Raw genomic sequence first — 21,880 nt, 5'->3', positions numbered from 1 at the left:
TGTGTATTCAGGCAAAAGCCTTGTCAAATTATCCATTCATTCATTCGTTCATTCAGTTAATCAGTCAATATTTAGTGAGCACCTATTGTGTGCCAGCCATCGTGCTTGACTCTGAGCACAGTCCCTGCCCTCACAGGACTTATATTTTAGCAGGGGAAAACAATGATAAATAAATAGTGACTAAGAGATAATAAGTAGAAAACCAAACATAAAACAGCTATCACTGGTGGTAGATGCCCTTGAGGGAATGTTCAGGGTCCTGAGACAGAGCAATGGGGTGCGGGATTCTACATCAGGTGCAGCAAAGTCCTTCCTGAGAAAAAGTGAAGCCAAGCCTGAAGGACAAGAAAGAGCAGAGCAAATGAGGAAGGATGGTGACGCTCTTTGCTTCCCCCTCTCTTGCCTTCTTCCTCTGCCTGCCAGAGGTCCACGAGTCTGAAATCACTGAGCAGGCATGACCCTGGCCTGTCCTACAGCTGGGGGCAGATGTGTGCACCGGGCCGTGGTACACAAGGCCCTGCTGAGGCTGGACAGGTCCGCAGGGGCTGGATCTCATCTGTCTTGGAGGCCCCAGGCCTGGATTTCATTCTCTGTACAATGGGAACCCAATAAGGTCAAAATAATTGTGAGTGAATGTTTACTCAATCCTTATGGCAGCTGGTACCTTAATTTTAGTTATTTGGCTTTGGGACACAAATTATCCCCTCCTCTCCAGGATGATTTTATTTGTGTGTTCTAAGTCCCCACATTGTGCTCTTTTTATTCAGCCAGGGAGCTCCATTTTCTTGACTTCCCTGTGGATGCAGACCAGCTCTCAACTTTGCTTCCGCTGTATCTGGCAGCGTGCAGCCAGCAGGGGGCGCAACCACAGTGCTTCTGAGGGATCAGTGGCTGCGCAGGCCTGGAAGGAACTCCACACCCAAGTGACCTGCAGAGAGGCCTTCTTATCCCCTCTTTTTTACAGATCATTTCTCTGCAATTGAGAAGGGAGATACTCCTGTCTCATAACACTCTGAATAAACTCCAGCTGGTGTACACAGTGTGGAGCTGGGCTCAGGCTCAGTGGACAGGAGTCCTAGGCTCTAATTCCAACTGGGCCATTGAGTAACAGAGTGGCTGTTGGGCAAGTCCTTTTCACTTTCTTAGCCTTGGTTTCCTTATCTGTAAAATGGGGTGGGCGGCTGTGTGGAGGCCCTCTTGGATCCTGTCCCGATAAAACACACAAAGAGTGCAGCCAGCTAACATTCTGGCTGAGTTTGATATAAATGAGAAATAATTGTTGTGTAAAAGTTTTTAGGATGTATCGTCCCAACAAGACTGCACCCCAGAGGGAAATGACCACTGGGGCCGTGTGGGCTGCACCTTGAAAGGATTGACAGTTATCTCTGACATATCACCCTCCAGTGTCATTGTGGTCACGTCCCTTGCTCGCTCTGTGGTCCCCAGCATCTGCTACTGTCCTCTTGGTTACAGCAAGCATGTTGGAGTTTAAAAGCCTGATTTTGAGATCTGAGGGCCTGGGTTTGAATTTTGAAACTGCAAGTTACTTAAACTTGCTGTGCCTTGGTTTCTTTACCAGTAAAATGAGCAGGGCTGATATTCAAAATGTTTGACATAACCAGCATGGCCCAGGTCCTGACTTGGCCCTAAAGGGTGTCCCAGAGGCCCCCTGACGTGCCAAGCATTCACTCTTTGGTGTGGGTTTGTTTAGGGCTCTTAGATAAGGCCCAGGCAGTGATGGAGTGCTGAGGAATTCTGGGCAGAGGCATTTGTCAACTGATACAGAGATATTCAAAAACATTTCATGTTTGTTTTGGCTGTGCTGGTGAGCACTCTGAATAGCAGCACCAAAGATGAGGATAAGAATGCCTAGACATAGGGCTGTGGGGAAGACTGCATGAGGCAATGTGGATAAGGCACTTAGCCCGGCACATGGTGGCACTAGGTCAAGTTGGCCGTTGGGAGGTTCTCGCTGCCTTGTCTATGGGTGGCCTTTCCAGCCCAGTCATGGCTCTACTGTGGTGTACCCCTGGCCACCAGCATATCGTTCAGAAACAGGCTCTTGCAAAGGCCTCCCACAGACCCTGGTGGAAACCACAACTGTCTCCTCCCAGGAGCAAATACTTACAAAGTCATCTGACCACTGCTCCTCTTCGTCAACAGGGTTCTCTGCAATGGCATGTGGGAAGCAGAAGGCACAAACATGAATCTCAGCTGGCCAGCTCCACCCTGTCCACCAGTACCCCACGCCTGCCTTCTTTGTCCTGGGGCTCCCTGGTTCTGTTCACTTATCTCATCTTCATCCACTTTCAACTCCTCTTTTTCAAAGAAATCAATTCTCAAAGCATACAGGGAAGTCTCACTGAAGCAGAGAAATGGTACATCTGAACCATGTCTGTCTTTGTTAAGAAGACTTTCAAATAACCCAGGGGGCACCTGCAATTCATACCATGTTGCTTCTAAGGATTTCTATGAATCATATGTGGATGGTATAGTAGGAAGAGCACTGGACAGAGAGTCCCATTGACCAAAATTCCCATGCAGGCTCTGCTCCTAACTAGTCGGAAAGTGGACAAGACAGCTAACATCTCTGGGCCTCAGTTTCAAGATCTACAAGATGACGAGATCACTTCTGTGATTCTCTGTAGCTCTAACTTTGACTTTCTTATTAAGAAGCATTTACCCAGTGCTTTGCTACATGCCAAGCAATATTATCAGAGTTTTGCACTCACATAGCTCTCTCAAAAACCTTATGAGGAAACTGAAGCCTAGCAAAAATAAGTCATTTGCCCAAGGTCAGATAGCAAATAGTAGAGCCAGGAATTGAGCCCTGCAGGCTGACTTGTAAGTGCATGCTTTGGACTCCAGTGCCACGCTGCCTCACTGCCTTTGAATGCCAGGGTATAGGCTCCACAGGCAGGATAAAAATGAATATGACAGGTCTCAGGGAGCTTAGGATCTTGAAGAATAAACTAGATCTGAATTATGACAGCCAAAGAGACTATCTGACTCCCTTTCTTCAAAACACATTTAGAGTATGAGAAGCTTAGCATCCATCCCATCACATAAACTGACATTAGAGGTTAAATACAATTCGCTCAGCTATGTGGGCAATCAACCAGGCACAGGGTTGGCTGTGGCACAGCCACATAGCAGAGTGGCTCCAGCGACTGTGCCAGAGAGGCTCTGAGCTCTCCTCCCATCCCACTGATCAGCCCAGTGGATAGTCCCAGAAGCCTCTAGAGCCTCAAGAGAAACTTTTCTTGCTATTTCCAGTCCCCGCGATGGCAGACCCTTGAGTCCAGCTCCAGTGGGCTTCAAAGAGGCACAAGGAAAGGAATTGCCAAGCAAAAATAGGGGCCTGAAGGAGGTGTTCAGATCAGAGTGGCCAGATTTTAAACAAACTATGGCAGCAACAGTGCCTTCTCTTGGGAAAAACATGATAGGTACTAAGAAGGAGTTTTCTTCTTCTTTGTTTAAAGATTTTTATTTCTTTATTCGTGAGACATACACAGAGAGAGGCAGAGACATAGTCAGAGGGAGAAGCAGGCTCCCTGTGTGGAGCCCAATGTGGAACTTGATCCCAGGATCCTTGGGATCACTGCCTGACCAAAGACAGACGCTCAACCACTGGGCCACCCAGGTGTCCTGAAGGAGCTTTATTCTGTGAGCCAAATAATGGGTCAGACTTTGACATTAACAGAAGATAATTCTTATTAAATTATGATTTGGGCTAGCTTATACCGAATTAGAGTGTACTGCGACCACTGGGGTTTTCCAAGAAACTCAAGAAGACTAGGTAAATGGTAAATGAGTCCTCCTTCCAATATGTCAATACCTGACACAGAGGTGGAATACATTTCTAAAACTTTAAGGTATAATTGGGATACCTTAATTGGGGATAATTGAAGGTCAGCACTTAAGGTGCAAGACGTATTTGTTTCAACCTTTAAGTAGGAATCATTATAAATATCTATGAAACACACTTCTCTGCCTTGGTGAACTGGTGTTCAGCCTTTTCTCAGAGAGCCAGGGCCCGCTTTATGGTCAGTCACTACTGAAAATACTTGCAGAAGCTATCTAACTATTTTTCTGCTCCCCATTATCTTTCCTCTCCAACACATACTTTGTACTGCTTCTAGTTATTTTCTTAAAATAAAGTTTGGATCATGCTGCTTCTTTCCTCAAGAATCATCAGTGGCTCCCTATGGAGTAAAGTCAAGGCCCTGTGTTGACCTGTCCAAATGCCTCCACGCTCTCACAGTGAAACTGAGCAGCATATTCTTCCCAGCCTGAGCTTTTGATAGTTCTCTGCCCGGGCTATTCCCCCCATCTTCCTTCTTTGCGTGGAAATCCCTGTTATACCTCTGCCACATGGTTTTCCCCAGTCCCTCAGGTTATAACCCATGACTCCTTCCTCTAGGCCCTCGTAGGTGCTGTGGGTACCTTGATGACACATGTGCTTTATTCTGCGCCTGTGCTATGATCATTTGTGTGTCTCTGTGTACTGAAAAACAAGGCCTATTTAATTTATCTTTGTGTCTGAATGACATTTGGCATTTGTAATCCATGCGGTAATAAAAGTATGAACAAACAAATGAGTTGAAAGAATGAAAATTAGAATAATAATAATAGTTTCCATTTATTAAACACATCCTATGTGCTCAGTGCTAGGGTAAGTGTATATTCTCCATTATCCTCAAATAGTGCTTTGTGGTAGGTGCTATCATGTTTCAATTTTATAGTCGCAAAAAACAAGAAACTGGAGCTAAGAGATGTTGCAAAACCTGCCTGAGGCTGCATGGCCCCTGCAGCTGGAATTTCATGTAAAGTGTCTGACCCTCTACTGAGCCTTTGGATAAAATCTACGAGAGGGACACCTGGGTGGCTCAGTGGTTGAGCATCTGCTTTGGCTCAGGGTGCGATCCTGGAGCCCCGGGATTGAGTCCCACATTGGGCTTCCTGCATGGAGCCTGCTTCTCCCTCTGCCTGTGTCTCTGCCTCTCTCTGTGTGTCCCTCATGAATAAATAAACAAAATCTTAAAAAACAAAAAATCTCGGAAAAACAAGGATGGCCCAATCCAGCATTGGGGAGCATTGAGGCAGAAAAGAGAGATAAGCATCACCGTGTGGGAGCGATTGCCTCATGGTACCCCTCCCTCTCCCAGCTACACCCACCTTCTGCTCCTAGGGGCAGCTCACAATATCCTACTCTTTAAGTCACAGCCTGTGGGTCATTTCCCAAACTAAAAAGCATGATGGTCCAAAGTACTAGATCCAGAGTACTGGGTGGTGGTCCAGCATCTCGGGGAGCCTCCTAAAGTGAGTGGCTTGTGGTTTTATAATCAGGCCCCCAGGTTCAAATCCTGGCTCTGCTCTTTACTACCTGCTGGGCAGCGAACCAGGACTTTCGTTGTTTAAAGCTCAATTTCTCGCCTGTGAAACAAGGGTAAGAATAGTATTTGCCTCATGTTTTTTATGAGACTCAAGTAATACAATGCATGTAAAGTGCTTCACAAAGCCTGGCACATGATAAATGCTGTATTAATGTTACTTATTGTTGTTTTGGGTATTGCTATGTCTTAATAAACCCTCAAAACAATATCAATTCTATTTCACTGTAATCGCAACCACACAACTTGGCTACCATAGAGAAATAGACCCAAGGAAGCCTTTAGTGCAGAGGGTGACACTTTCAGGAGGTTAAGTTCAAGTTTAGTATGGATGGGCCAGGTGGTTTAACTTGGGATGTAAGGTTGCACGTCTCTGGGAGGGAGCTGAAAGGCTGGTTGGGCTTCCTTATTAGGGAAAGCCTTTCCCATTGTGTCGTGTACCTGGTTTGGGGTTGATGTTCTATTTACAGTGACACAATCCCATGCCACATAATAGAGGGACTCCTCCTCTTGCCTGGCCCAGGCTTTGTGATTCACATGCCTCCCCAAGCCTGTGGGTACAGCACCTGGCACTATGAGACACGGCACTATGCCATGTCCTCTCCAGGGCTTCGAGCTTCGGCTCTGGGGTTAGGCTGCCTTGATCAAAATCCTGATTTTGCTGCTTGCTAGCAGCATGAACAGGTAAATTGCTTAACCTCTGCACATCTGTTTTCTCACCACTGAAATGGACATGAAAAGTTGTTCCTGTGTCATGGGGTTTTGGGAGAACAAAAAGAAATAGCCAGGGAAAGTGCATATAAGGGTGCCTGACAGGAGTAAGAGTGTAACGGATGCTGCTTGTTGTTATTAATCTACTTTAATGCTCATAATAGCCTGAAGGATAGATCGGCATTCTCATCTCCAAGCAAGAATCTGAGGCTCAGGGAAGTAATAAAACTTTTCTAGGTTCACAATGTTATAGGGCCAAAGCCAGAATTCTGACCCAGGGCTAAAGGATCCCAAAGTCCAAGATCTTCTCACCCAGCCTTGGAGGTAATAGAGCTAGAGTCTAGAAGAACAGTCATGTATCATACTGAGGACAATCCAGGGCAGTGTAAGCTCTCCTGACCAACGTCTCAACAGCTAGAATCATGGCCAGGTGCTGGGAAAGTTCTGTGAAGGGTGTGCTCAGCAAAAGTTGAGGGGCTGTATGAGGTTGTGTTGTGAAGGTGGGATTGACCTGGGCCTTGGAGGACAGGCAGGACTTGAACGAGAGGATGAAGATGAGGGAGAGCATCCTCCTTCTACCGCCTAAGGCTGAGGCCTGAGTGTCATCCACAGAAGCAGGGTTTAGCTGACAGCTGGAAGAAGCATCTGTAAGGCATAGATGTTCCTGGAATGAGCAAGCTGTACTGAAGAGTCAGGGGGAGAAAACAAAGCCAGATTTGTTGCCAGCCAAGGGGTTGTTCAAGCCACAGAGGCTACTGTAGGTCCCAATGACAAGCTGGAGGCAGGGAGGCTGATGAGGATGGTGTGTGAGTAATTCGGGCATAAAGACAGAGGCTGAACCACACTGGGGGTCTTGGGAATGGGAAGGGATGGCTGCAAAGATAGTAAAGGATTCTGTGATGAGAGCTTGAGCAAAGGGGTGAAGCCAAGAGTGTGAATTGAGCCTTTCTGTTCTGGGTCATGAGCAGCGCCAGCGACTCCGGGCATTGAGGGGTGCGCTCCAAGCTGTGTGCCTGACATGCATTCAGTTGTGGCCCTGATTCAGCTCTAGAGGCCATACTCTGGGCCACTGGGCCTGCCAGCTTCTCCTCTTATGGAACTGGTGGTGGTATGTGGGGAACCAGTGGGAATACCACAGTGGGATGCAGGAAGGAAAGAAGGAAGGAGCCCGGGCTAGATGTGGTGGTGGAGGCAGTCTCAGGGAAGGAACAGAAAGAAGAACTACAGAAGCTGTGGGGGAGGCAGCCAGGCAACAGTCCCACTGGGTACATCCCAAAAGGAGAAAGGGATGTGACTATGTGGGGAGCGGATCTGAGCTGGCTAGGAATGGTGATTTGCATCTAAATACTTAGCATCTTTTTTTTTAAAAGAAGATTTTATTTATTTATTCACGAGTCACACACACACACACACAGAGAGAGAGAGAGACAGAGAGACAGAGAGAGAGGCAGAGGGAGAAGCAGGCTCCATGCAGGGAGCCCAGTGTGGGACTCAATCCCAGGACTCCAGGATCATGCCATGAGCCAAAGGCAGAGGCTCAACCAGTGAGCCACCCAGGAGTCCTCTAAATACTTAACATCTTTAAAAAGTCCCTTTGCTGCATGTCCCTTCATCCCTTCTCAGAGCCCTGTTAATAGCAGGTGGGTGTGCAGAAATGGAGGAATTAGTCCTGGCTTGGCCATCATCCAGCTGGATGACCGTGGGCAGCCACTTGGCCTGTCTGGTTTCCAAGTATCCCTAACACGAGAAGCTAGGGTTGAGTGGTCTTTCAGGACTTCCCAGGCTTTCAAATACCTTCGAGTCCAAGTTTCATTCCTCTAGTCTTAGTTCCATGAGGCAGGGCTGATGGTGAGTGCAGCTCTCCCCGTGTCAGGCTTGCTGGTACCACCAGTCAGAGTGGAGACAGGGAGACAAAAAAATCAAGTGAATGCTGGCTTCAGTAAGGACATCATGGCATGGGAAAAGTGGTGTTATAGCTCACTGCTTTAGTGGACAGAAGGTTGTTAGGAATTCTCTGTGTTTCTGTGGTGGGCATTCACCCAAGAATCTCTCTGAGTACCTTCCTTTGTCCTGAGGTCTCTCTCTCTCTCTCTCTCTTTTTTTTTTTTTAAAGATTTTATTCATTTATTCATGAGAGAGAGAGAGAGAGAGAATGAAGCAGAGACACAGGCAGAGGGAGTAGCAGACCCCATGCAAGGAGCCTGATGTGGGACTCAATCCCCGGACTCCAGGATTATGCCCTGGGCCAAAGGCAGGCACTAAATCCCCGAGCCACCCAGGGATTCCCTCTCCCTCTTTATAACTGCTCTGATCTCCCTGAATGCCGTCAGTGGTGGGAAGAGAATTATTACAACAGCCCCTGGGTATTAGGGGAGAGAGGCCTCATTCAATTCTTACCACTCAGGGGTTTGTGGAACGGCCAGTGGAGCTTCCCTCCACCAACTGTGTGACCTTCAGCAAATAATGACCTGTTGGCTTTCTCAGTTATTATTGGACTCCCCACTAGTCATTAAGTGCCTGAAAGTCAGGGGTTACATTTTGTTCCCCCACTCCCCACATCTAGTAGAGCAAGTATAACACAGAACATAGTTGTGTCATATTTGTTGAATGAGCCAAAGAACATGTGAAACAGCAGGAGCACCTGAAGATATTGATACTAGAGAAGGAACCATTCAAACACCCTAATTTCTTAATTTTATCCTTGAAGGTGCATAGCACAACTCTATTTCTGTTTTCTTGAATGTTTAAAGACTTGTGCTGTGTGGCCATGAGAACAGACTTAGGAGGCCACAAGGAAATGGACCGCATCTCTGTCCTGCCGGAGCTATCTGTCCTTGACAGGACAGATATGCTTGGAAGGTCATTACAGGAAATGTCCAAACAGAAAGTGAGCCTCATTTGTGGTGCATGTGGTGGGGTGGCTGTAAGCACTGGGTTGGATGTTAGTCTGAGGTCCTGACCTCTGAGGTCCTTTTTAACCTGGGATTCCATGATTCTATAATTTTCCTATCAAAACTTGGGCAGATGTAGTCTGCTTTGTTTTGCTTTCTTTTCTTTTTTTAGAACTTGGGAGAGAAGGATGAATTTGTTCTTATTTGTTAACTAAGCAGCTCCTTGACTTTTTCCCCTTGGCTTTTTTTTTTTTAAGATTTTATTTATTAATTCATGAAAGACCCAGAAAGAAAGAGGCAGAGACACAGGCAGAGGGAGAAGCAGGCTCCCCACAGGGAGCCCCATGTGGGACTCGACCCCAGGACCCCAGGATCACGCCCTGAGCCAGAGGCAGACGCTCAGCCACGGAGCCACCTAGGTGCCCCTCCCCTTGGCCTTTGATCAGGTATATTTTAAAGATCAGGACAGGGTCTATATTCATTTTTATTTTTATTTTTTCAGTGCAAAGGAATCTCCTGGTTAACTGTTGAGACTTGGCAAGGTAAGTCATAAGTATTCTGTAACCTAGGGAGATGGGGAAAGTGGTCCAGCAAGTCAGTCACCAGGCTTGATATGTTGGTTGGCATTTCTTAGTGTGATAAGATTTAATTAGTGTCTAAGAGGAACTCAGCTGTCTGATTTATTGCTATCTTGATCAGTGACAGAAAAAAAGAATAGTAAGCATCCCTTAAAGTTGTGATTTGGTTTTAGCTGTTGCCCTGCAGAGGAAGAGACTTCATTGATGTCTGTAGCCCTGTGGCTTTTTTTAAGGGCTATATAGATCTGTCCATGTCCAGGAAATCTTTAAATTTAAGCCAGCAGAAAGAGATTTTAGACCTATTTTCCCAAGTCTTCTAGAAATGGGAAGTACATCGGATAATTTAGTTTGCTCACCACTGCCATAAACAATACCAATCTGAAGATTAACTACTCTCCCCTGACAAAAATGATCCTAGTTGGTATGAGTAGACGGTAGCAGGGCTAAAGTCAGAGAGGACTGAGTGAACCATGTGCCATCAGTACTTTATCCTCTCCCTTCCCCTCCTCACCACCCTCCCCCATCCCTCAAGTATCCATTTTAACAGTTCTGTATGCAGGAAGCCTTCCCTTGCCCGCTTCCTCCACACCCTCTACCTCATATTAGATTAGACCTTGCTGTATGGACTTGCATCAAACTTTGTGCTTCCCCATCACCCTGAACTCTAATTGCTTTTACATAATATATCTTCTTTTCTTCACTGTAAATACTGAGTGGGGAGACTATAATACTGTCTTGTTTAGCACTGTATCTCTACCTAGAACCTCGTGTGTGCCTGGAACATGGAAGATAATAAATTTTCGATAACCAGATGAGTGGATGGATGGATGGATAGATGGATGGATGATGGATGGGTGGGATACTATGACTCCACTATAGTTAAATACCTGATAGATTTGGACATTCTTAAAATTAGGATGGGGACTCTTGATTTCAAATGAGTAGAACATAGTTCCGTTTTCAAGAAGTAAATATGAACATGAGATTAGTCAAGAGTCCAAGTATTTTAGAAATATTCTTACCTGAGGCATAATCCCTTTGAGGAACACTTGGAGGTGCTTTGACTTTCAGCCTATAGATAACAACCATTAAACAAATGGTGAGTGAGTAGGACAACTATTGTCAAGGCACATAATATAAGCGGATATAGCGATAACAGACAGATAACTAATAGAATAAAGGCTTCTTTTGGACACACCACATTGAAAAACTAAATGTATTATAAATGTAGTGAAGTCATTAATCTGAGGTCTTCTATCTCCCTCATCTCCCCAGTGTGTAACAGGGCTATGACTTGGCAAAGGTGAAGTCAAGTGGTGGAAGGGTTTCGAGAGTTCAGAATCCTAGCAAGCACAGAATTCAGAGGTTCAAGGAAAAGAAATGTTGATTGGTTGATAGGACAGTAAGGGAAGATGAACTCTATTTTAATAAATAACAACAAATGTTTTAAATAACAAGAAAAATATTAGCTATAATGAGCACTTTGGTTTTAGTTGGACTGAGATTATTTTGGCACTATTTAAAAAATGCTAAATAAGTGAGCAGTGAACATCTCCAGGTTAGGGATCGTGATATTTAGCTTATTTAGAAGTTGAATTGTTTCAGGAACTCTCAAAACTACTTTAGCATCTTTATGCATATATAAAATGTTTGAATATTCACAATCCTTCCCTCCTCATTTAAAGAAGAAAATTAAACTTACATTTTAAAAAGGATTTTATTTATTTATTTGCCATAATGAAAGAGAGCACATGCAGAGGGGTAGCAGGCAGAGGGAGAGGGAGAAGCAGGCTTTCCGCAGAGCAGGACTGTGGGATCTTGACCTGAGCCAAAGGTAGATGCTTAACTGACTGAGCCACCCAAGCACCCCTAAAATTACATTTTAAAAATGGATCCCCAAAAAACAAAACAAAACAAAAAATGGATCCCAATTTTTAGGTTTATCACAAGTTCTAACAACAGTTTCTATTCTATTATTTGAAATGGGTAGGTTTTCTAGTAAATTATTGTTCTTCATAATAGTTGCCCATTTTATTTAAGGATACATTGCTTAATTAAATTTAAAGTATATATAAACAAAACCTATATCCAGAAGCCTTTATTTACTGAAACATCATATCCTTTCTTAGAGGCAAGGTATAAGGTAACCATTACATGCAAAACATTTCATTTCTTTTGGGGAAAAAAAAAACACAGTACAGAAATTCATGTCTGATTACAAAAAATAAGCCTGACAAACCAGAGCTGTAATGTTGCAAAAATAACAATATTTATATTTGCATAGAAATTCTGCTTTTTGTTTCACCAAAGGTTCTCAGATTGATTATTTCATTCAATTCTCATAGCAAGCTAGCGTGTGCTGGGGAGATATTATCATTAGACTTATAATGAGTTCCAGAGAGAAAGATTAGCCACAGTGTTATAGGGGGAGAAAAAGCACGAAACAAACAAGGAAAGATGCTGAATCTGTTCTTGGACTGGTAAAATTTTGAAAAACACAAACCAACCACTACCCATTATTGCCATCATTTCATAAGAGAAAAGAAAGAGTATGTTAATACCCCACAATGTATGAAGGTTATCATCTCAGGACATAGGACAGACTCAGGAAGGGTCTGGTGGTCACTGAACACCGACCAGGAATAAAATCTGTGGTTTGGGCTTCACTTAGCAGCTGGCAGCTGCATGCCAACCCCCAACGCTTCAAGGTCCTTATTTTCTCATTTGGCCATGGACCAATGACAATTCTGTCATGGTCGTGTGTTAGGAAACCAGTGTGTTCAACTGTGCTTCCTCCTTTCAAGGTAGCACCTGTTGCCTGGCAACGAGCAAGAGTGTAAGAGCAGGTCACTCAGAACCAAAGGGCCACCGACTCACCTAGGGTAATGACTTTGGCAGCCATATTTTCCAAGCTGAGAGGAAACATGGTGTGTTAAGTGAAAATGTATTTTGGGGAACAAAGGGCATAATAAAATAGAAACTGTCTGGAAAACGTTGAGCTCTGTGGATGCTGTACGTATGCCTGACCATGGAATAGAGAGACGTTTTACACAGAGGCTTAATATTATTGAGAAAACTGGTGTACTGTAAAACTGCAACAGTGGAATAATTAATCCAGAAGTGCTAATGATTAAACAATGACTAGCAGGGTTCTTCGTTTCAATGAGATTCTTCATGTGTCAAAAATATTTTTTTTTAATTTTTATTTATTTATGATAGTCACAGAGAGAGAGAGAGAGAGAGAGAGAGAGAGAGGCAGAGACACAGGCAGAGGGAGAAGCAGGCTCTATGCACCGAGAGCCCGACGTGGGATTCGATCCCGGGTCTCCAGGATTGTGCCCTGGGCCAAAGGCAGGCACCAAACCGCTGTGCCACCCAGGGATCCCTGTGTCAGAAATATTAAATGAGAATAACACGCCTCTCCCTACCAGAGAACATGAGGACAAATTCTTCTCTAGGAGATGCTCCACAAGTAGAACACCATTTTAACTATTTTATGATGATCACTTTTGCATATTGAGGCTCATTTGCATTTTATAGTCTAAAAACACTGTTAGACATGATTTCTTGCTTTCAAGTTTAACAAAGACCAAATACTACTTTGTTCTGAAGGCATAGGGAAATGAACTTTTATACACTATGAGTGGTATAAAATTTTTGGAAAGCAATTTGGTAATATCAATAAAAATTTCAAGGGCATAAATTCTTCCAGCTAGAAATTTCATTTAGGAATTAAGCTTTCTGGTATACTCAAAATCTCTAAGAATTATTTATTGAAATGTTATTTATGACAGTTAAATTGAAAGAAATGGCCACAAAATTTTTATTGATCTTATCAAATTGCCCTCCAAGAATATGCCAGTTTAAACTCCTGCATTGCCTTCCCTATAAAAAGTGTCCACCAATACACAGCTGGTTAAATGAATGATAATGCATTTATAGCAGATTGTTCAAAATGGAATATGGCTTATCTTTACATGCCAACAAACAAAGACGTCCCTAATATAGCATTAAGGAAAACCACTACACAAAGTTGGTAGAATGGTTTATGAAGTACGACTCCATTCATGATGAAAATGTGTGTATATGTATATACTATATCACATACATATAGATATATATACCATACTCACTCATGACACTGTCTATTTCCCTGGAATGGGTTGAGGTGGGGGTATGGGGAAGTGGGAGATTTTGACATTATGCAATTCTGAACTCTGATCTTTTTTCTTGGCTAATCTCTACTACTTTCATTTGCTGAATAAAAGAACTTAAGCAAAAACTTAATGGGATACTATTTCCTCTTTCCTCTTAACTTAGATCTTGAGTGGCAAATACAGGTACATAGTTTTTATTATCTTTTTTTTAAAAAAAGAAAGCTTCAAAGTTTTTGGTGTGCAGGAAGATTTGAAATTCTAGCTGTCTCTCACCAAGTGCCAATTGAAAACATTATTTTAAGGCTATAATTGAAAAAGCAAAAATTGAAATATGGAAAACCGGTATGGCATCCTCAAAATGACAGAGTTGTGTTCTTATAGCTTCTCTTTTGGATTCCTCCAAGTGCGGCCTCGTGGACTTTAACTAAATAGTTATAGAAGCTGATTGTCCTGTTCTATAAACATTTTTGTTGACATTTGCTGACACCTTGAGTGGTACAGCTCACTTTTACTGCAGTGAGAGGGAAAAGCAAAGTGCCCTGAGTATCACCCCGTTCATTTGCATGTTTCCTAAATATGTTATCTTACTACCATGGATTCTAGGCACGACTAAGAAAGGGTTATACACTAAAGAGGTGGCAACTCCTCACTTGGTAACAGAGAACTTTGTTCTCTTTCACTGAGCACAGGCTGGAATGATGTGTTATTTATATAAATGAGTGCTTATATAGTGCTATGGAGTTTAACTTACTTTTTTATTTTGTTCATTATTCCACCTTCATTGTTCTTGATATCATGGACCATCTTTTGAAGTTGCCTGCAAGAAACAAAATTAAACATAAAATATCAATAACTAGGTTGACTTTTTTTATTTTTATTTTTTAAATTTATTTATGATAGTCACACACAGAGAGAGAGAGAGAGAGAGGCAGAGACACAGGCAGAGGAAGAAGCAGGCTCCATGCACTGGGAGTCCGACATGGGATTCGATCCCGGGTCTCCAGGATCGCGCCCTGGGCCAAAGGCAGGTGCCAAACCGCTGCGCCACCCAGGGATCCCTGACTTTTTTTTAAAAAGTATCTGTCCTTCTTGAATACAAAAAGAGAAAAAAGACCTACAATAAAACCCCCAAACAGTGTGAATCGTATTATATTTAATTAAGTTGACCATCTGCTACTTGCGTAAAGGGAAAGTGTGACTGATTCTGCAAGGAACATAGTCATTGGGCCATGTCCCTGTCCAAGTCCATTGGATGTCTGGGCCAGGCTCAGGCTCTGAAGAGAAATTGTGGTTTCCAGATCTGCCCATTCTGAGGACACATGTGAGGTAAAAGCCCGCTGATAAACCTCACTCTTCACCACTGATTGTCCTTGGGGCATTCACATTGCAAGATGGAGCTCCCTTGAAGGACACATGGGCTGAAATCAGGTCCAAGATTCTTTTTGGTGAACTTTACTGGGTAGAATCTGGAAAAACTGTCACCAAAGAATCGTACATACACAGAAGCCATAACGAAAATGATTAATGAATCTGACTGCATACACATTTGGAAATTCTGTAGAACAAAAAGTAGTATGCACAAGATCAAAAGATAAATGATGTGCTGGAAGAAATATTTGCAACACAATAATAACAAGGACTATGTGTTTTTTAAAAAATATTTTATTTATTTATTCATGAGAGACACAGAGGCAGAGGGAGAAGCAGGCTCCCCGTGGGGACTTCATGCGGGACTTGATCCCAGGCCCCGGGGATCATGACCTGAGCTGAAGGCAGATACCCAACCACTGAGCCATCCAGATACCCTAGGGCTACATGGTTTTTTTTGGGGGGGGGGGGCGCTACATGTTTTGATTGACAAATCTTATGACTCAGCAAAAATATTATTAGTAATTCAATAGGAAATGGGCAAAAATGTGAACACATAGCTAACAGAAAAGGACAAGTGGCTAACAGACTAATGAAAAGATATTTATCATGGCTCATGTTTAAAGGAATCCAAATTGAAACAACAGTGAAGTATGTTCTGCTTATCAGACTGGCAAAACTTAATGTGATAATAACCTGGGTATATGGGGGTACAAGAATACAGATATTCTTGGGAATGCACATCGTTACAATCAATAACTGTCAAATTTAAAAACCTCTATGCCTCTGACCCAGAAATTTTACTGCTAGGAATTTGCCATTATAAACATGGTCATAAAACTATATACCATTATGTACATATACGCATTTTGTTTAATAACCCTAATCCTTCCTGCCTCCCTCCCTAAAAAAACCTGGAAACAACCTAAATGCCCATGAATCATTAAAAGGGAACTAGTCACATAAACTCTGATAAAGCTGTGCAATACCACAGACCCTTAAAAAAAAAAAAAAGGAAAAAAAAAGAGACACACACCTGTATTGCTAACACATAAAAATCCCCAACACATATTGAGTTAAACAAAAATAGTGAAGAAAAAAAGAAAAAAAGGAAGGAAAGTTCAAAATAATGTGTAGCACATATTTTTTGTGTGGGATGAGAAAGGACATGTAGTTCGTATGTGTCAGTATGTGTATAGCTTTTTAGAAGGATATGTAAACAATTATTAAAGGATTGTTTTCAAAAGCAAGAGAGTTTTTCATACAAATTAGGAAAAGGTACCCCTTTTTATCTGGGTGGACATCTCCTCAGTGGCCTGGTGCACAGCTTGGCAAACAGACAAGGAATAGATTTCAGCCTCTACTTGTCCTCATAGCTGGGCGCCATTGTATCAACTATAGAATGAAGGCTGGAGGCTCTAGTGGGGATGGGGGCTTCCACTTTATAAAAAGGAGACTTTCTCTTTACAATGAAGATTTTTCTATATTATTTGAATGTTCATAGCTTGTGCATATATCATTTCTATTATGTATATAAAATAAATACTTTATATACATATATAGAGAAAAATGTTAACAAGGTTGTTAATGAATATAAGGCCATAGTTTTTTCTTCATAACAATTTTCTGACTTCAAAAAATATATAAATACATTACTTATATTTACATATATACTTTAATATATTGAAAATATTTATATCTTATATATTATTTATATCATGTATTATATATGTACACATATAATGTGCATACATGTACAAAATATACATGCTTACATTTTATGTTGTATATAAATAATGTATACAAATACATAATACAATTAAAAATATACAATATGTATTGTTTACATTTATATATAAACATAAATTATATTTATAAAATTTCACATGGTTCTGTCCTCAACGAGTAAGATGTTTCAATTCACTTTTCAAGCAAGCCTTTCCTTTGTTCTGAGGAAACCATTTGATTGGGCCCTATAGTTAACAAAGTGTAAATCTTGTACACAGCCACCATTCTTGGAGAAGATTGTGATTTCCTATAAACCTGATTGCAGATTTCTCTGGCTCTGGGAGCTAGGCCTTCCATTAGGTAATATGAATAGTGGTGCACAATTAAGCTTGGCAGAGGTCTATAAATCCCTGTTGACTAGGGGAATGAGGCCTATGAATCCCTGTTGAATAGGGGGAATCTGGAGGAATATTCTCTGGCTCTGCATGGATTTAGGACGCATATGTTGCAAAGCTCTTCAGTGTGGGTGGAGCAGTTTAGAGCACGAGAGGAAGCTTGCTAGAGGAGCTGTGCCTGGCCTGGTCTGTTGGCATTCACTGCTAAGTCTTAATTTAAGGCTAATTAACCCATCTTGGCTGATGTTCTGCTGTGGTTGTTTACTGAGGACCATTGGGCACCAAGGCATGGGGTGAGATTTACTGAGTAGGGATAGACCCTCCTACCCTTTACCATTTGGGGAAAAGGAAGATTCTCAAACAAAGAATGGGAACTTGCACTGGGGATTTTAGGGAGCTTTCTCCCCTCCCAGGTCTAATGACTGTTAGGAGCTAATTCTGAAGAGCACAGACAAACCTAAGGGATAGTCATTGGTGGGCAGGTGGGGAGGGATCTGAGAGTGGCATGTTGACTGAAACCTAAGACTGGGTCTGGGCTCCAGACTTACTGGCACATAGCTACCCATTTGCAACAAGAAAACTACTCTCCATTGCTCCTGAATGTTCAGTGGTATCCTGTAGGTAGTTGCATCTCAGCCTCAGTCTCAGCCAGGCTGCAGGAAGTGTGTGATTCATTGGCTTAGAGGAGCGAAGGGCAGAAGGAAAACAGGCTGAAGGGTGGAGTAGAAGGATAAGAGAAACAGGACAATTTTTAGGCTGCATTTTGGGAAATTGTCTACAAAACTGGGGTACCCACTGAGGGATCCATGTTGGGATATGGGGGGAGGTCAGTGCCAAGTGGTAAATGGGATAACAAAGGAAATGAGATCACATTTTATATCTGCAGTTAGGGAGGCTGAGCTCACTGATTCCATTCATATGAAAACTCAGCAAAGCCCTAGCCTTGGCAGCAGAGAGGAAAGATGCATCAGGGAGATGGGGGACTACCTGCCCATCCAAGACAGAGTGTCCCTAGAGCTGGACCTTTGAGTTGCTTCAGAACACCATAGGATTCTAGAGTTTGTTCACATATATCCTGCGCCAAACCCCCATCTCCTTTTCCTGCAGCACTATAGGGAATCTCTGACACAGAGGAAGGAGGGAAAATCAAACATAAGAGGTCTGGGCATGGAGAAAAGGAGAGATTGAGAGAGAGAGAAGTTAGAATGGTTTGATTGGGAGGCAATTGAATAATTTCCAGTGCAGAAAGGAAGGCAACTCGGGCTGTAAACTGACAGTAATTGAACAGAACGCTTTTAGGCTAAATTAATCCTTAACCAGATTCAAGGACAAAATGAGCCAGAGTAAAGGATGCTCTCTGAAGTTTGTGAAGATGGATGCAGACAGAGTTAAGAGGGAGCTGGGGGCTGATTTGTATAAGCAACTTTGTTGCAGGTTTAGATAAACAGATGTAAACTGTTGCAAAAGAGTGTGATGTCATTTTGTCATTTGCTCAACTTGGTATCTGATGCTTCTTGGCCTGTCTTAATTTCTTTTCATTATAGATTATTAAAGTAATTATAATTATATAATTATAGCACATTGTTGAATTGTTTCATAAACCATACATTTTGTGTGCAAAACTCTTCTTCTCCCTCTGTCTCTAGTTCACACAAACTGCCCACAGACTGCTCAGTTACAGACATCGAGCTTCTCTTACCTGGAAAAGCACAGTGTCCCCCAAACCAAGAAGATGTGATGATACTCTCAGCTCATTTTATCAACTATTCACACACTATGTGATGCACAGCTTTCCTGCTCTCTGGCAACATCTGTTCCACTTGGAGTACTTTTTTTCTCTACTACAACATAAAGCATATGCAAGAGGAATGTACTGCTGGACTGTTCCCAGATTTAAATACCAGCTGTCTCAGTGTGATAAGTCAAGTGTAGGTAAAAATTGGCATAAAACAGCTTCTCTTTGATTAGTCCTTTCAGAGAAATCCTTCCATAGATGGCAGAAGGATAATAGGATCACAATTTAGTTTTTTAAAATTGTGAAGACACAGCCATATTCATGTAACAAAATAAAATGAAGAACAAAATTCATCTAATATATGTTTTAAAAAGATGTTAATATGGCAGTCCCTACCAAAATAACATCAGCATTTTTCACAGAACTAGAACAATTCCAAAATTTGTATGGAATCAGAAAAGACTCCAAATAGCCAAAGTAATGTTGAAAAAGAAAAGAAAAGCAGAAATCATCATAATTCTGTACTCAAGGTGTATTACAAAGCTGTAATCATCAAGACAGTATATAGTATTGGCACAAAAATAGACACATAGATCAATAGAAGAAAATAGAGAACCCAGAAATAGACCCATAACTATATGGACAACTAATCTTCAATAAAGCAGGAAAGAATATCCAATGGAAAAAAGATAGTTCTTCAAATGGTGTTGAGAAAATTGGACAGCAATATGCAGAATGGAACTGGACCACTTTCTTACACCATACATAAATATAAATTCAAAATGGATGAAAGACCTAAATATGAGACAGGAATCCATCAAAATCTTGGAGGAGAACCCAGCAGCAACCTTTGACCTTGGCCACAGCAACTTCTTTTTAGACATGTCTTCGAAGGAAAGAGAAACAAAAGCAAAAATGAACTAATGGGACTTCATCAAGAAAAAAAGTTCTTGCACAACAAAGGAAACAATCAACAAAATGAAAGGTACCCACAGAATGGGAGAAGATATTTGCAAATGACATATCAGAAAAGGGCTCGTATCTAAAAACCTATAAAGAATTCATCAAACTCAACACCCAAAAAATAAACAATCCGCGCCAGAAATGGGCAGAAATATGAACAGACGTTTCTCCAAAGAAGAAATAACAGACATATGAAAAAGTCCTTAATGGCACTCATCATCAGAGAAATACAAATCAAAACCACTATGAGATACCACCTCATAGTGATAAGAATGGCTAAAATTAATAACTCAGGAAACATTAGATATTGGTGAGGATGCAGAGAAAGGGGAACCCTCTCACACTGTTAGTGGGAATGTAAGCTGGTGCAACCACTCTGGAAAACAGTATGGAGGTTCCTCAGAAAGTTGAAAATAGAGCTGCTACCCTATGACTTAGCAATTGCACTACTAGGTAGTGCAAAGGATACAAACATAGTGATTCAAAGGAACACATGCACCCCATTAAATATATAGGGATATTACTCAGTCATCAAAAAGAATAAAATCTTGCCACTTGCAATGACATGGATGGAGCTAAAATGTATTATGCGAAGTGAAGTAAGTCAGAGAAAGATGAATACCACATGATTTCACTCGTATCTGGAATTTAAGAAACAACAAGTGAACATAGGGGAAGGGAAGGAAAAATAAAATAAGATAAAGACAGAGAGGGAGGCAAACCATAAGAGACTTTTAGCTATAGGGAACAAACTGAGAGTTGCTGGAGAGGAGGTGGGGGGGGGGGGATGGGGTAACTGGGTGATGGGCATTAAGGAGGGGGCATGATAGAATGAACACTGGATGTTATATGCAACTTATGAATGACTAAATTTTACCCCTGAAACTAGAACTAACTTGAATTCAAATAAAATCTTGAAAAAAGAAAAAAATAAAAGATGTTAGTACATATTTTTAAAGCAGCATGGCATTTCAGCATTTTCAAATGGTGAGCAGATTATAGAAATAATTATAATTATTACTCATATAAACCAAATCAAATTATACATTCTCTCTTTTGTCATTGATTTAAACATTTTTTAAGCTTTTGAATTAATGTCAACAAATTTAGTTTTTAACAACACCCTGAAGTAGTGTGACCCAGGCTGAGCCTGAATCTCAAAAGATTTAAATCCCACATGTACTGAGTTGGGCAAATCATAGTTTGAAAGTTACCAGCAGTTTTTGTCTTCAAAGTGGCTTCTCACCTTAAACTGCCCCCTGAATCACACAGAGGGCTATTGGAAGGCAGAAGGTGGCCCCGCCCCCAGAGCTTCTGATTGGATGGGTTCCTAGAAGGTTGGATAATTTGCATTTCTAACAATTTCCTGGATGCTGATTGCACTGGTCAGAAGACCACCCTCGGAACACCCCTTTGTGCCGTGGGACTTCCAGTAGTGCTTAAGTTAAGCAAATTGATGCTTGGGGGACAGCTCAAGTCCTCATGACTCCCAGCGCGAAATTTCAGACAATTCATCCTCATTGGGCCATGGGTTTTAGTAGTCGTCCCTCCTTTCTGTGACTCTGCTTTTCTCTGTATGGATTTAGATTACCCACTGCCTGTATATTTTAATTTATTTTAGAGTCGTGTGCTTTCCTCTTGAGGAAAGCCAAAGTGGCAGAATCGTGATGAAGAGGGTGCAGGATGAACATGCCTCTCGCATTTGCAACAATGGAAAAAAGGGACAGGATCTGCTTGGCGTCTAGCCACACGGTCAGGACCATTTGGTGACTTTGGGACTAAAGACATGACCATATCCCTGTCTGTGGGAAACAGGCTATCTTCGCTGCACTCAGCCTGCAGACTCTCATCCAGAATGGGAAGTGAGGAAGATGGGGATGTGGTGGGCGGGCCTTGGGCTTTGCTCTGCTTTGCTCTCCTATCTTCCTGGGGCCTCCTGGTTGTTGGTGTTTCCACAGGTT

The 21,880-nt window shown here is 42.1% G+C and overlaps 1 protein-coding gene across 2 annotated transcripts in view; it reads right to left on the bottom strand.

Moving 5' to 3' along the window:
* BLNK (B cell linker) overlaps nt 1-21,880 on the bottom strand; it is an 83,018-nt gene that overhangs the window by 41,329 nt on the left and 19,809 nt on the right. Inside the window, exons 2-5 of one of the 2 annotated variants that reach the window (XM_041740378.1) lie at nt 14,482-14,547; nt 10,596-10,645; nt 7,899-7,982; nt 2,129-2,169 (exon numbers count right to left, since the gene is read on the bottom strand). In XM_041740378.1, the coding sequence (XP_041596312.1) occupies nt 2,129-2,169; nt 7,899-7,982; nt 10,596-10,645; nt 14,482-14,547 (241 nt within the window). The remainder of the gene's footprint in view (nt 1-2,128; nt 2,170-7,898; nt 7,983-10,595; nt 10,646-14,481; nt 14,548-21,880) is intronic. The other variant, XM_041740382.1, reaches the window with a different exon arrangement.

This window comes from Vulpes lagopus, chromosome 2 (assembly GCF_018345385.1).
Source record: "Vulpes lagopus strain Blue_001 chromosome 2, ASM1834538v1, whole genome shotgun sequence".
Lineage (NCBI taxonomy): Eukaryota > Metazoa > Chordata > Mammalia > Carnivora > Canidae > Vulpes > Vulpes lagopus.
The sequence above is the reverse complement of the archived record's forward strand: the minus strand, read 5'-3'. Positions and strand labels throughout refer to the sequence as shown.